This window comes from Melitaea cinxia, chromosome 8, assembly GCF_905220565.1.
Source record: "Melitaea cinxia chromosome 8, ilMelCinx1.1, whole genome shotgun sequence".
Classification (NCBI taxonomy): Eukaryota; Metazoa; Arthropoda; class Insecta; order Lepidoptera; family Nymphalidae; genus Melitaea; species Melitaea cinxia.
The window spans coordinates 4,972,662-4,989,238 of record NC_059401.1 but is presented as its reverse complement, the minus strand read 5'-3'; the positions used below and the strand labels follow the sequence as shown (position 1 = coordinate 4,989,238).

At 35.6% G+C, this 16,577-nt stretch overlaps 2 protein-coding genes across 2 annotated transcripts; both read right to left on the bottom strand.

Moving 5' to 3' along the window:
- Positions 1-204: 204 nt before the first annotated feature.
- Positions 205-3,609, bottom strand: LOC123655816 (piggyBac transposable element-derived protein 4-like). Its single transcript, XM_045591569.1, has 3 exons — positions 3,545-3,609; positions 1,850-3,488; positions 205-468 (listed from the first exon to the last, which is right to left on the bottom strand). Exons 1-3 carry the CDS (start codon positions 3,607-3,609, stop codon positions 205-207), a joined length of 1,968 nt encoding a protein of 655 aa, XP_045447525.1.
- A 1,768-nt stretch (positions 3,610-5,377) lies between these two features.
- On the bottom strand, positions 5,378-16,161 carry LOC123655815. The gene is made up of 17 exons (XM_045591568.1): positions 16,031-16,161; positions 15,834-15,961; positions 15,696-15,744; positions 15,455-15,548; positions 15,088-15,168; positions 13,702-13,844; positions 13,595-13,665; positions 12,974-13,015; positions 12,788-12,901; positions 12,461-12,615; positions 11,870-11,998; positions 9,536-9,700; positions 8,221-8,478; positions 7,392-7,467; positions 6,882-7,143; positions 6,074-6,228; positions 5,378-5,583 (listed from the first exon to the last, which is right to left on the bottom strand). The coding sequence occupies exons 1-17, from the start codon at positions 16,159-16,161 to the stop codon at positions 5,474-5,476; spliced, it is 2,163 nt and encodes a 720-aa protein (XP_045447524.1). The 3' UTR covers positions 5,378-5,473.
- Between the last annotated feature and the right edge of the window lie 416 nt (positions 16,162-16,577).

Here is a 16,577-nt window from a genome sequence, read left to right as displayed (position 1 = left end):
AGCGACCACGCCTCCTAATAATAATAATAAAAAAATACATATATAAAACAAATTGGCAAAAATGAACAAAAAAAAAATAAATAAACATGTAATTTCTCTATCACCTCGTGAAAGGAAGTATCCGATCTACTTCCATATATAACCATATCACCTGGCCGTGCAAAAGACATGGTATAGTTATTTAAAAGTAAGCGTTCAGTGCAGTCAGCAGTAACACGCTCCGCTCCGCAGAGAGGCGAGGCGGAGGCGCACGAGGTCGGCGCGGGCGGAGGGGTCGGCGAGGCCGGGGGGGTCGGCGAGGCCGGGGGGGCCGGGGCGGCCGGGGGGGTCGGCGCGGCGGGCGAGGCGGCGCGCTCGCTGGTCGCGGAGTACGTGGCGCGCGCCTCGCGCCTGGCGCCGCTGTTCCCGCGCCTGCGCCCGCTGCCCGCCGACCTCGCCTACGAGTCGCCTCGCACGCTGGCCTCCGAGCTACACGACTCCATCCTCTACGAGAGCCGCTACGACTGCCTCGGCCGCGACTTCGACGACGACTCGCTCGCTTAAACTATACTAAGACACGTTGGTTCGACACGTGATTGGTTTTCATCACTTATCGACAAATCGCACTCGAACAATTTGTCCCTCTGTCGATATCGGGGCCTATGTTTTGACCCCATTGTAGATAAATATTGGTTTTAACGCAATATTTACCTCTATGGCCATTGTAACAACTGAAACTGAAACAGAGTTGTTTGATGTAACACGGAGTTTGAGAAACGTTTTGATCGTCTAGAGGGCGCTTTAAAGTCGCTGTCGAGCGTAGCTTTGACCGACGGGGAGACGAATTGATTTCGCGATTACCGTCGAAGTGACTATTTAATATGTCGCTTGATAATTTTTTTCGACTTCATATATTTTACCTTGTCGACATACAAGCTAATTTTGTCAAGCCGCGTAGATTCCGAAAGGCCTACCGAGGAACCTAGTGCATTATTGTGACTGGTACTGCGCGATGTTTCGACTCTTGAAAACTGAAAACATTAGTGCGTTTTGGATTTGTGTGACATGATAACGAGATTCCTATTGTCGCGAGTTTTACGAAAGGCCATGTATAAATTTCGTCTCCGGTATTATCTGTGATAATTTCACATCTTGAAGTGATCGAGTTCATCACGTAACTTTCTTTTTCGAAATATAATGTCACGTTTAACACGTTCATGGACAGTACTTTCCTTTAAGATGTGGGTACTAAGACAGTACTATTTTTCATACATTGCCCATAGGCGTAGTGTCATAACTGAACTTTTTTTTATCACGTGATATGACAGTACGGATATAGACGTAAACGTCATAAGGCGTACTGTCACATAGTTAATATTTATACAGTATATAGTTGGCAGTACGTCTTGAGGCGTAAACGCCAATATCCGTAGTGTCATATTTATGCCGTGGACAATAAGCATAGTGACACATACGCTTTTCGACGTCTATGTTTGTGTGAAGGTAATTTAATAAAACAAAATGTTTGTCGGTAAATTTCAGGTATTTTTATTCAAAAATACAAAGAAAAATCACAGTTACATTTATTTTTCTGTATTGATTACAAAAACAAACGATATTTATAAACTAAATTAAATCTTCTCAAAAATCAACTCAATTAAAATATAACAATCAGTCTTATTGTAATTAGAAAATTAATAATCAGTCTTATAAATTTACATTTATCACAATCAACTTTATATTTTAATTGGGTACAATATTAATTATGACCATGGTAAGCCTCAAAACATGATGGACACAGTGGGGGCTTATCTGGACATCCCTTACAACGATAGCTCGTTTCCTTTCTAATGTTATTTTTTGAGCAAACTTTGCATTTAAGGAAGGCAAACTTTTTCGAGGTACCAGGCCGAGATAACATTTGTTCAGGCCAATGGCCAGTTGTAACATTTTCAGCAACAGGAATATTGGCTGACGGAGTAGATAATGTACTCGTACTTGGGCGAAATCGTCTGTTATCATGTATACTCCTTTGACTGATCATGTCTTTTGGCTTAATATTTCTTCCACTGATCCCAATCATCACTTTAATCAATTCTTCTCGGTAGTTTATATAATTGTATGTGGGGGCATTGTTTTTTCTATATTTTTTGAAAAGAAAGTAAGCATTCGACACCGCAATATCCAGGATATGGAAGAATACCTTTTTATACCATCTGATGGTTTTTCGAGGGCACGAATAATATGAGATCATTTGATCGGACCTGTCTATACCTGACATATTTCTATTATAAAGCTCCACTTCTGCAGGTTTTGGTCTTGTCTTGCCAAATCTATTTCTTACTTCAACAATCAAAGGGTGTTGGGCCGTGGTAATCATCACTACTGGACGTTTATCTTTCCATTTTGAAACGTAAATTTTATCCTTCCTGGCCCATACATGCTCACCTTTCTTTAGCTTTTTCTTTACAATATATGCAGGATTTCCTTTCCGATTTGTACGCAAGGTTCCAGTGGAATGGGTTTTCAGATCGAGTAATTTCCTTGATAAATTTACTGAATTATAGAAATTATCCATAAAAATATGATGACCACGTAGCAAATAGGGGCGCATTAATCTCAAAACTAGTTTTTCAGTCTTAGATTCAGTTTCACTCGTGTTTTCTTCTATTGCTTCTTTACCAGAGTACATTTTTATATTTAGCACATAGCCATCGTGAGTGGTCAGTTCGTAAAACTTGATGCCATAGCGGGCTTTTTTAGACTTGATATATTGACGAAAGTGCAAGCGACCCCGAAACAAAAGGAGCGATTCATCCAATGAAAGTTCTTTATCAGCATTATATACTTGTCGAAAGTTTAGTGTCATCATATCAATAAATTTTACAATTTTATTTTCGCCCTTTGCATCCAATTCTGATACGTAAATACAGCGTAAAATTTGCTCATATCTCCGTCCTGACATCACGAAGCTAAATATGGGATGATAATAAAGTGGATCAGATAATGAAAATACGTGTCGTCGTTTAGGACATTTTATGAGACCTTTGAGGAGTGTAAGTCCGAGAAATTTCAACATTTCTTCAGGTGTAACTTCACGATACGTAATTTTGCGGCTGTGTCTAGTATGAGGCCTATTACTGTTGCATAAAGTTTTTCCATAATTGTTAGTACAGTTTACCAGGTATTCTATATAGCTTGATGGAAAAACAAGGTGAAAAAAATCAAGAACTTGGCTAATGCCATCAATATTTACGGTAATACCACACTGAGAGCTATCGAAATTGAAATCTGGTATATCAGCAATAGTGGAAGACCACGATTCTTCTGTAAGAGGTTCAGTTATATCGGAGGACCTTTGACTATAAGTAGCAGTATCAGGGTTTGGTAAATTAGTACTCTCATTTACATGCACATCAGATGGTAATAGTTGAGTATGTTCATGACTTACGCGGATGTCAGAAGTTACTATATCCCTTTGGTTACGTTCTTCAGAGTCATCTGTATCACTAGAGGAGGTGGAATTAGAGTCACCAGAGGACACTCTTGCTCTGTTACGTCTTACTTGTCTAATTTGTGAAGCCTGAGCTTCGTCCTCGGAACTCGAACATCCTTCACCCGATGGTTCATAGTCTACGTCAGATCCAAAGCCTCCATCATCAGCAAAGGGGTCTTCACATGATTCAGGAGAAGACACTGCATCAAATAGATCCTGGAGCCGCTTTTGCTCTTTTTCGTATGAATCGCGAAATGCCATCTGAAAATTATTTGTTTCGAGTTTAGCTCAACTAAAACACGTTATAAACATACTTTAGCCTCATAAATAAATAATTTAAATATGTAACTACACTAATAACAGTATTTAGTATTTATAAAATAACAAAATTACGGTGAAATCAAGCAATACTTACTTTTGCAATAATGATTGCGCGCGAAAACACATAGCGACCTGTCGGCGCCCCGCAACTGCGCAGTACTGGACAGTTTGTATGAAAACACGGCGGCTATGGGCGTAGTGTGTGTAAGAAGGGAACCAAAAAAATGGGAATGTGTGTGTGTAGGTACCTTCTTTGAACATTTTTTTAAATATTGTGTGGTGACAGTACAAAGTCCAAAGAATGTCTGCGGTGACAGTACATGTTGCCCTTCCCTGTGAAAGCCTCTAAAATAATACGTCTACAAGCGTACTGTTTTTATGTGAGTAAAAATTTCGACGTCAACAGGCGTACTGTCGTATTACTTTTGACTCGATTGACGCCCACAGGCAGTACTGTCCACGAATGTGTTAAATTGATCGTCATTTTGTAGAATAATAAATATAGATTCCTATTGTACAGACTCAACTTTTTCGATGAATTATTTACTTATTTAATTCTTATCGTGAGTAATGAATTTGCTCGATCTTTTAATATATGTTCATTTGTTAATATTATTTCCTATTTTACCATACCTATTTATAACTTGTAACTAAAATTTACAATCATAAATTTATAGATGTACCTACGTATAAGGATGTCCGTTGTATGAATTATGTAAAAATGGTAGCTATTTTAAATTATCATTCCTAAGCCGATGGCTCGACTGTACCTATATGAGTGAGAGCTTGAACGACTGTAGTAGGCTGTGAAAAGTGACGTATGTTTGGGATTATTTCAATAACACTGTGCCGATCCAGTATGAATGCACCTGTTTCTTAGTTACCGAGAACGAACCGGTGTCAGCATTATATTGTGGTTGGTACTAGAACTTTTAAAGGTTACGTTGTTGTTGTTGAAAATTTAAAATATTTCCGTGGCAGAAACCTGCGCCGTAATTTAATAAATCGTGTGAAGTCTGTCCAATCGTCCAATATCGTACGTCCCGATGCGATATCGCACGACTCTGCCTTTGCGTTGTAAGTTATATAAATATTAGTCGGTTTATAGGTTGTTTACATGGATGGAAAACAAATAGTAGGAGACTGATTTTGTATAAAGACATAATATGTTTAAGTGTTAGCAAGCTGCGATTAGTGTAAATGTTTCATTCTATAAATAATAATTTACTATATAAATGTTATTGCCCGCTGCGAATTATCTTTAGCGATTAGTCTTTAATATTCCAATTCTATTATGTATGACCGTATTTTATATAAACTTAGTTTAGATTAAATATAAAAATGTATAATGTAAATCCTTTAATGTACAGCTTCCGTTCACGCTCTTAGAAGTTTTAAATTGTTAAGCTACAACCCTAAGTTAAAGATACTCATAATATCTAGTTGACTTGAATCTAGTTGATGACTTGTGTAAAGTTGTACAGAAATCATATCATTATATACAAATTACTCAAATAAATTGTTCATATCAATTCAATTTTTATTTTATTTAACCTTATTGATTTCAATAAAACAACATTGTAATCAATGTAACAATTATATTTCAAACTTTAAACAATAAAAGTAATAAGAAAAAAAAATCTATAGTTATGTAATGAAACAGATGTTTCAAATTACTTAGTAATCATGTCTCTTGCTCGTAATAATCTTGCTTCCCAGAGATATATCTTTAATTTCATTAGTGTTAGAATGTTTTATAACTGTAATAAATCCATGTTGTTTCAGTTCTGCAAAAATAAAAAAATACTAATGAAGATAAAGGAGTTAAATATTATGAAATTTATCTTAATAGTAAGTATTGAATATAAATGGATGTGGAAAATTAAAGAAATCGATGAATAATATCCCGTACAGATAACATTTACACAAAGTGAGAGAATATTTTGAAGTCAATATCCGAATTAAAATATGTTTCTGCCGATGTTGAGCAGAACTAAAAATATATATAACTCAAATTATACAATTATATTATTTTTATTATTTTCAATATACATCGATTTTCATCCTCATAGAGTGTGAAGCGTTTCTTTATTTTACAGATGCGACATACATAAAAATATAAGTACAATAATTTACATACTTGTAACAACCCTTGATATTTATAAAAACCTTATAATGCTAGATAGTGTTTTTTTTCTTAATGGACAAACTTTTAATATAATAAAATAGTCGTATTCGAAGATTGGGAGACTAGTCCGTAACAATAAACAAACTCACTAAGTATGGAACTAAAACAGCGAGCAGCAATAACCCGGCGGTGTCCCGCTATGGTGGGCCCTCTGTTTATGAGGTAATGCAGGTCTAACGGTTTGACACCTTTCTTTATGCATTTGTAGATCTTGTACATCGTGCCTTGGGTTCCCCACTCCTCACTAAAATAATGATAATAATAAATATCTACACAATACACACACGGTCGTTTGTTCCTAAAGTGAGCAACTTAATGATTATGAATTAAACAAAATACAACTTGTTTAATTGTTGATAATAATGAAATGTTAATAACCATGAAAATATTTTTTTGGATGTCTATCGTTGAGGGTCTCCCACCCATGCCTTGGAGAGCACGTTAAGCCGTAGGTCCGTGTTGTTAATATAGACACCTGACAGCGATCGTTATTCAATAGGGAATATATCCGCCAACCCGCGCTCCAACGTTTCTCCTACATGCAGAAAGAAACCTATGCCCAGCAGTGGGATATTGAAGACGAATAATTCGCACTAAATAAGTAAAAAAAATTCCGACCGTCAATCACGTGGACGATGTTCCAAATTAAAGCCAACATATGTATAATTTTAATAATTAATTAATTCACAATAACAAAAGCAATAATATTTTTTTTAAGTTGTTGATGCCGGTATAGCAAGCAATTATGTATAAAATGATATATAATTTGTGGAGTAATTGTGAGGTTTCTTCTTCGACATCTTAACCTTAGCGTATTAATATATATGATACACACACACACACGTACGTGTATTATATATATATATATATTTTTTTTTTTTTTTTTTACTCACGTACCGAATAAAACGTCTCGAATCTGTAGTTTTCTCCGAATCGCCAAGAGACACTTTAGTTCTGTCCAGACTTCCTAGCGGAGTTTCAGAAGTATCGCTACCGTTTCTCCTACTCTTCTGAGTAACTGTTACTTGATAAGCTTCTGTTTCTGTCGGTCTCTCTTGTTCCTGTATATCCGCTAAGCCCGCTTCGACTAACATCGCTGTTAAACGTTCCGCGTCTTGTTGACGTTTTTCAAAGTCGATTATGTTTTCTTTATTAGATTCTGGTGAATTTATAATGATAGATATAGAAATGGTTTGTCTTTTAGAATTAATTGTTTTATAAAATCTTAAACAAAATAAGTACACTTAACCGCGTATTTTCGTTTTGATTTCTTTGTTACTTCTTAAACAAAATAAGTGTACACTTAATCGCGGATTTTCGTTTTGAGTTCTTTGTTACTTACATTTATTTTCTAATTAATGATTATAAAAGTTAAATTATTCATTAAAAAAAATAACGTATGGTTACCTATATTTGACAGTTCTGTAGTAAGCTGTTGGCTTAGCCTATACGATACGTAGCCACTTCGACGTTGCCTTTTTGGCTGTAAATATAATAGAAATAAATAATACGTTATAAAGTAGAAGTTTCATAAACAGTAATAAAGTACCATAAAAATTGAAATAGTTATTCTAAAAATTCCAAAACGCAGAGAATATTTCGCGTAAAGGGTAAAGAAACATATTCTTAAAACAAGTGTGCTTTAGACTACACGACTGTAGTAAAATTTACGAAACGTAACTCTCTCTTTCTGTCTTTCTCTAAAGAAAGAGAGAGAGACTTTTCAGGTTTCAGCTATCTCAAGATGATTTACTTCAAAAGACCTTTTTTGAAGTTAAGAGGGAGATATAAGTTAGTGAAATAGAATTTTTTTATTTATATCACTAGGTCGACAAACAAGCGTACGGCTCACCTGATGGTGAGCAATTACCGTAGCTTATAGACGCCTGCAACACCAGAAGCATCGCAAGCGCGTTGCCGACCCAATCCCCAATCCCCCCAGGAGCTCTGGTCACCTCACTCACCGACAGGAACACAATACTGCTTGAAAACAGTATTATTTTGCTGTGATCTTCTGTAAGGTCGAGGTACCCCAGTCGGGCTGCTCGATATTTTGAGCAGGAAATTCCTGCTGTGCCCTACCTCAGTTAGAAAGAGAGAGATAGAGAGTTATGTTTCGTAGGTTTTATTTCAGTCGTGTGGTCTAAATCACACTCGTTTTTTTTACATATTTGCGTTCCCATAATTATAATTATATGCATGGTACTTATTACGTATATATGTACTGTACATATACCGCAGGTTCATTTATATCGTCCGCCTGAGATGTTCTCAATATTCTTTGTGTCGGCAAGTCGCTAATGTCCATTACTTCTTGACCCGGCGCCACTTGTAGTTCATTTTGTATATTACCAGTGATGTTAATTTCTTTCGAAATATCTTGTATTTCATGGTGTATTGGTTCGATAACTTTCTCAGCTGGTTCGGCTTCTTCGTCGATTTTCTCTAGAAGCGACCTCATGTGGGACTGTCTTGTTTGTCTACCTACCGCTTCCTGTAATTTGCAGATAATTATAAAAGTTATTTATCAACGTGGTAATATATATAATTTTAAAGTTAATTAAAGAAAAATAATGCTATATTTTAATATATAGAACTAAGTAACTAAGGACTAGGATATTTGATTTTTCAAATGTTATTTATTTATAATAATACTAGCTGAGCCGGCGAACTTCGTATCGCCTAACAGTGACATTTAAGTATTATCACAAATCTTTTGTATGGGAGTATAGAAAAGTGTTGTTTTTAGACTTTTTCAGGAAATTTAAATTTTTTTTTTAGAATTTTTCTCTCCGTAAGAACCATCCTCGTACTTCAAGGAATATTTATAAAAAAGAATTAGCGAAATCGGTCCAACCGTTCTCGAGTTTTGCGCTTAGCAACACATTCAGCGACTCATTTTTATATTATAGATTGGCGGACCCAGCAGATATTGTCCTACCCGGAATACAGCTACCAACTTTGATTGCTGACATACTGATATCAGCGCCACCTATCGGGTCCAATTGTGTTTTCAAACCATCCATGAACCCATAGAAATATACGTACAAAATTTTAACCAAATCGGTCCAGATGTTTAGGAAGAGTTCAGTGACAAACACATGAACAGAAAAAATATATAAATAAATAGCTTTTAGCTGTGTGGTTACGGCAGTAAGAATATAGCCACAACCTCTCTTGTGGGTGTCGAAAGAGGCCACTAAGGGATAACACAGTTCCGCTACCACCTTGGAACTTAAAAAGCCGACCGATGGCGGGATAACCATCCAAAGGCTGGCTTCGAAACACACAGGCCGAAGACCGGCAGCAGCGTCTTCGGTGCGACAAAGTCAGCCCTGCGGTCACCAACCCGCCTGCCCAGCGTGGTGACTATGGGCAAAACACATGAGTTCACGCATTTTTGGCGCGAACTTGTTTAGGCCTATGTCCAGCAGTGGACTGCGATAGACGGAAATGATAGCTTTTTACTAGTATTACACATAAATATACGATTACAAAAAATAGTTAAAATAAAAGGTCGTTAATTATACGACATAATATAGTATCTTTACCTCAACATCGTCCACAGGTTGTCTAAAACCTGTTCCTAGGTTTCTTGCGAACATGTGCGCTAGTTTGTATCCTAGGTTTGAACGTATTCCCGATCCACAGTGTGCCGCTCTATTGAGTAGGATATTAGAAGTAGGATAGATTTTTATTATATCGTCTAAGCTGTCCTGTTAAAATACAAACACATTTTTTAATTTTTATCATACTTAAGTTAATAATAATAATAATAAATTCTTTATTGGACTTAGTACCTGTGACTTTATGAAAAATGTTAAAAAACGAATGTGCTTTAGACCACACGACTGAAGTAAAACTTCATTAGCTCCTACAGTAATATACGAAATATAACTCTCCTCTACTACTCTACTCTCTCCCTTTCCATGTTCACTAACTTATATCTCCCTTTCCATGTTCACTAACTTATATCTCCCTTTCTCCGTTCGCCTCACCCAATCACACTTTTCGTAACTTTCTCGTCACGCATTCACCACCTTACTCACACAAAAACACAAAGAAGTTTTACTTCAATAGTCAAAACTGAAACATTTATAACTAAAATATAACTCTCTAACTTAAGTAGGTAATGTTTTTGTCATTTCGGTCAAAGCTGGCTAATGCGCTAGTGATCGCGGGTTCGACCCTTGTGACTAATCTTTGGCCATATTGATGTTTGGCGAAGTCTGGGTGTTTTTGTTGTGTATATTCCCACGCCTCCAACATAGGATTAAATTCCTATCAGTTGCTGGTTGCGAAGCTTGTAAGGCTTCTATGAATACAGATACTACACCCCCGAAACTTTTACTTTTGCTATTAATTATTATTTTTTTGTTAATTTGACTATGACTCTTACGGCATTCAATTATACATCATATAGCTATCGATAGTGGAGAAAGTAAATCAAAATTTAATCACTGCTATTATAAGTCACAGCATCATCACTTCATCATCATCATCACTTCAGCCTATCGCAGTCCACTGCTGGACATAGGCCTCCCCAAGTTCGCGCCAGACATCGCGGTCTTCCGCAATCCTCATCCAGCCGACACCGGCAATCTTACGTATATCGTCGGTCCAACGGGCCGGAGGACGTCCCACACTGCGTTTGCCAAGACGCGGTCTCCACTCTAGGACCCGTCTACTCCAACGGCCATCGGTCCTGCGACACAAATGACCAGCCCACTGCCACTTCAACTTGCTAATTCTGTGGGCTACGTCGGTTACTTTCGTTCTCTCGCGGATAGTCTCATTTCTAATCCTATCTTTAAGAGAAACCCCAAGCATAGCCCGTTCCATTGCACGTTGAGCGACCCTAAACTTGTGGACCAATCCTTTCGTCAGTGTTCACGTCTCGGCTGCGTATGTTAACACAGGCAGGACGCATTGTTCGAAGACTTTTGTTTTCAAGCATTGCGGAATCTTCGAAGTGAAGACTCGACGAAGTCTGCCAAACGCCGCCCAGCCTAACCGAATCCTCCTATCGGCCTCCCTCTCGAAGTTGTTGCGGCCCAGTTGGATAGTATGGCCTAAGTAAATATAATCCTGAACAACTTCGAGAAGGGTACCATCGACCGATACCGGTATCGGTATGACTTGGTTGTTAAACATGACTTTCGTCTTATCCAAGTTCATACAGAGACCGACACGTCGGGAGGACTCGTTTAGGCCGGCCAGCATTTGGCCTAACTCATCCAGCGTCTCCGCAAAGATGACAATATCGTCGGCGAAACGAAGGTGAGAGATGAATTCACCGTTGACGTTGATGCCTCGTTCCCCCCAATCTAAGGTCTTAAAAACATCCTCTAGCGCAGTGGTAAACAGTTTCGGTGATATTACACCCCCCTGTCTTACCCCGCGCCGGAGGGAAATAGGTCTTGTTCTTTGGCCATTGACATGAACGGTCATCGTCGCCGCGTCGTACATAGATTTCAGTACATCGATATATCGCCAGTCGATATGACATCTCTGCAGAGAGTCCAGGACAGCCCAGGTCTCGACAGAGTCGAAGGCTTTCTCGTAGTCCACAAATGCCATACACAGCGGTTGATTATATTCTTCCGTCTTTTGAATAATCAGCCGAACAGTATGGATGTGGTCCACGGTGCTGTAGCCATTTCGAAACCCAGCCTGCTCCGGTGGTTGGAATTCGTCGAATCTTCTAGCGAGACGATTCGTAACAACCCTCATCATGTAAATAAATAAATAATTTGTGTAGCACAAACTGAACAAAAAGTACTTAATTTTGAAATTTGACTGGTAAATCCAACAAATACAAACAAATGAAATATTCACATTTAATTTATTAATTTAATTTATTAAACTACGTAAAGTAAACATACCTCACAGCGAAGTTCGACATTAATATTAGCGATTCTCGATCGTAGAAAGTTAGAACTGAGTTGTGTTTTCTTGTCTATAATTAATTTACTTTTTAATTTACGCTTCTTCACCTGAGGCTCATCTAGTTCCTTCAATAATAATTATCTTTAATCATACAGAACATAAAACAATACGAATTATACGTTAAGTAATTTTGTTTATATTTAAATCGTCATCAAATATTTCTTTCTACCCTTTATTCAGGTAAATATTTTCAATTTAAACTTCAAATTTCAGACAGCCAGAGGCCGTAAATCAAGTTCAGTAATTTTTACTGACAATGCTAATAACTAATTCGTTTTGCTAATTAAGAGAGAAATAAAAATATCATTACATTATATCATTTATTTTATGTAATTGATATCATTTTATAATATTGGAGAAGAAAACTTGTATGAGATTTAATATTATAAAAAAATGAGTAGAAATATACAGTCGAAAAGGTGCAGACGATCTATGTAAGTTAGACTTTTACGCGGGTCCGGGATGATGATTGTGGAAAGCCAGGATTTCAGAAGTGAAATAAAATTTTAATTTGTCACGATAATTACCTCTAAAACAATTTCTTCAAGTGTTTTTTCTTGCTCATTTTGAATTGTATCATTAGCTTTCGAAACTGTTGTGTCCACCACTAAAGTTTGTTCTTTTTGACTATTAAAAAAATACAAAAAAAAAAAATTATACAACTGCAACTGTATTCTAATATCTGTTTATAGTAAAAATAAAAAAAAAAATGTGTAAAAAATTAAAAATAAATTCGCAAATAAATTTGCAAATCAAAATGATGTGTGGAGGCGTTTTTATCGGACTAAGTATTTTTTATATTGTTGCAAGTACCCTGTACCATACCTGTTGCAATCTTAATATACCTATTTTACCATCTATGAGAATGATGGTAGCAAAATATAAATAAATAATCCTTTCATTAAAAACTAACTTCTCTGTAGGAGCGTGCAGGTCGGGAGGCGGGATATCGGGAATTTCGGGTATTTCTGTGAGAATACAATACAGTTAGAAGAGGAAATGGAGTTATCATTTAAATTACATAGCGTGATGTTATTTACCTTTGTCGAAATCAACGCCCGAGGTTAAAGCTTCGCCGACCGCTGGTAAAAAAATCTGTATTAATAATTGTATTTGCTCGCAAACGGAAAACAGACTTCAATTTTTATGGCTACTCGAAAAAAAGGACAAATTTAAATGTGGTCAAAAGGTGATCACCAGGATTCGAAAAAGGTATCATTCAAATCCAGTACAACAAAAAGATAAGAAGTATTACACGTAAAAAAAACAATCGAACTGAGAACATTCTCCTTTTTTGAAGTCGGTTACAAATAGTGCCCATTCTATATTAGTATGGTATTTAAAAAATTTGGTTTTGTGTTGTTCGATAAAGTTTAAGTTCGATTATTATCTTTTTGTCAAGATATTTTTCAGCTAGAAAGTCTCTCGCTTTATTCGAATTGGAATACAAAAAATTACACGGTAGATAAAAAGTTAACTAGACAGGGGTCGTCCACTAATCACGTGATGTTTCTTAGCAGATTTTTGTGTGTGTGTGTGTGTGTCCGGATCATCAACACAAGAGAAAATGCTACTAGGGGCCGTTGAGTGTGAAGCGTTTATTTTTAAAACAATTTTTTTTACATTTTATCCAGACAAAACGTAAAATGATTCATCCTCACATTTCCTGAACACAGATATGTCATGTTCGGATATCCTCTGCATTTGGGGGTCGAGTGGTGCGAGGTGCGACCTGTTGTGCGACTGGTCGCGCGACCTGTTGTGCGACTGGTCGTGCGATCGGTCCGCGGACGTGTCGGGCAAGAGCCCGCTGTGGTGCGGGGCGGACGAGTCCTGCACTAACATCATCTCCACTGATCTGTCGACTAGCAGCTGAATGTTTTGATCGGGATGGATTTCTCCGAAGTTATCCTGGAATATGGTCGTATATTATTTTTAGTATTATTGGAGGTAATAAACAGCCTTATTAAATGTTTTTTTTTTTTTTTTTTTTTTAAAACAAACCGACTTTAATTAGATCGATAAGTAGGTAGGCTATATAATGTTTGAAGACGAAAAAATTAAACAACTTTTTCGGATTTTATCGCGGATTATTAGGTTTTTTTTTTTATATCACTAGGTCGACAAACAAGCGAACGGCTCACCTGATGGTAAGAGATTACCGTAGCTTATAGACGCCTGCAACACCAGAAGCATCGCAAGCGCGTTGCCGACCCAATCCCCGAACCCCTTCAGGAGCTCTAGTCACCTTACTCACTAACATTGTATTTAGCTGTGATCTTCTGTAAGGTCGAGGTACTACCCCAGTCGGGCTGCTTCATATTTTGAGCAGGAAATTCCTGCTGTGCCCTACCTCAGTTTTTAAATTCTCGAAGTTTCCTCCAAAAATAATAATAGTAATAAAGTAATAAGTAAATAGTAATAAGTTACTGTAAAGTATCCAAAACGTCGGGTATGTAAAAACAAACCTAATGAGCCGCCATAAAATCCGAAAAAGTTGTTTCATTATTGTAAGTGAAATTCGCGTAAATATTAGAAAAAATGGTCAAGTTAATACGCATTATTGGAGATAGCTCAAAAAGTACCCGTCAGATCTCGATAAAATTTAAATAGGACCACGTGATAAGGGTTGTCCAAATCAGTACACCCAGTAAAATGTTTTGTGGTAACATTGATTTAAAAAAAATAAAGCAGTCGAATTGAAAACCTCCCTTTTTTGAAATCATTCTATCAATTCTACAAGTTATAAATACTAATCCAGTTCTTTAGGTTTGTTATTTAAAAAATTGTGTATTTAATTAGTGTCTAGCAGTCTTTATCTAACAATAAAAAGTTATCAGTTAAGTTTCTTTTTGTACAGGAATTTTCTTGTATTAAATAGTAATAGAAAGTTGATTATTTTAGTGCTCAGTGATTTTGCTTGAAAAATGACAGCTACTAATAAAAATATAGAGAAAATTAGAAAATATATATTTAAAATAAATCTGCATTCTAAGTTTGAATTTATAAATTTATTTCTTAAAAAAGATCATTTTATTCTAAGATTAAATTAAGATTACAGCATAGGTACTTATTACTAACTACATGTATGTATAAGGATTTCGGGACAACTGGATAACATTGTAATAGTAATTTTTGTACAAGGTAAACTTACATCTAAAAACATCCTGTTTTCTGGTAGAATGGGTTCATTCATTGTTATGTCTTGGACATGGGCTACAGTATTACCACTATTCTAAAATAAAAATAAAAAATTTAAACACTAATAAAATTGTTTTTTACTATGAAATTGATACGCCGAATAGAACTGATGGAACTGGTGGGAGCTGTGCTATTTCTCTTATATTAAGCCAAATAAATATATTAAAACAAAAAAAATATGTAATTAGATGATTTTTTATAAGATTTTATTTATTTATTTATTCATAATATACAAAACATTAATATTAATTACTACACATTCCTAAGACCAAATTATTATTAACAAAGATTCATTACATAAATAAAAATATTATTCATACCCTAATACGTTCTTCAATCTTGTCATCATCGACTGGCTCTTCAAACACTAAACTTGGCAGCTCTTGGCGAATAGTTGTTTCATGTGTATGTGTACTGTTTTATACAATATTTAATAAATTATTACTAATTTATTAAGCTCTTAATCAGCTATTTAATTTCATATAACAATTTTTTAAATTAATTTATAAATTATTAAATTTTTAAAAATATTTAATTAACGGTAAGTAATAATGTACTTACTGTTTATGGGTACTTTTCATTACGATGGCATTAATCATGCATAGATCACCTAAAATAATGACAATAAAAGCATTTGATTTCTATAAACAAAATATACTGACATGAAATAAATATAATTGTAATTTTACGTAAACATACCAACAAATACCGTAACTTTTCTTTGATACAAACGAACTAATCCACGCATAAGCTGGGAACTTAGTCGTAAAGAAAACCTATTTTTAGTACGACCAGATTCACTCGTCATCACTTCAAGTAAATCATCACTAAAAGTTAGAAATATCATTAATATATCTTTATATTTACATAACTAAATTTTATTTAGATATAAATACCATATTTTGCGAATATCCTGAGACCAAAGCTGTCGATGAGTTATCGTCGCAAAACGTAGAGGCCATGAATCTGCGACCCAACATAAGTAAAATCTGCCTCCTCTCTTCAAGGATTCTACAGGATAAAACATTTTAATACTTTCAAATAAAATTTATTGAATTCTAGAAAACTTATTTAGTTCAATGGTTCGAGAAAACGCTAATCCACTCAACTTTCCCGCCACTTATTTAAGTGACATCGAGAAACTAGAAAAATCAAAATGCGCTTCCCGCCTTGTCATTTTTTATAGATTAATAATAAATTTCTCAAATTTTATTTTTTATATATTTATTTGTTTCATATCATTTTTCTTAAATACATTTTATTTTTTATACTTTGTAATTTATAGTCGGTGCTTATTCTAACTTTATCTCATAAGTCTTGGTTCTTTTTAATCGACTTCAAAAAAGGAGGATGTTACTCAATTCGACCGTATACATGTTTGGGGATAACTTCGTATAATTAATATATATTATAGATATTATATAATATTCTTAGATATATATA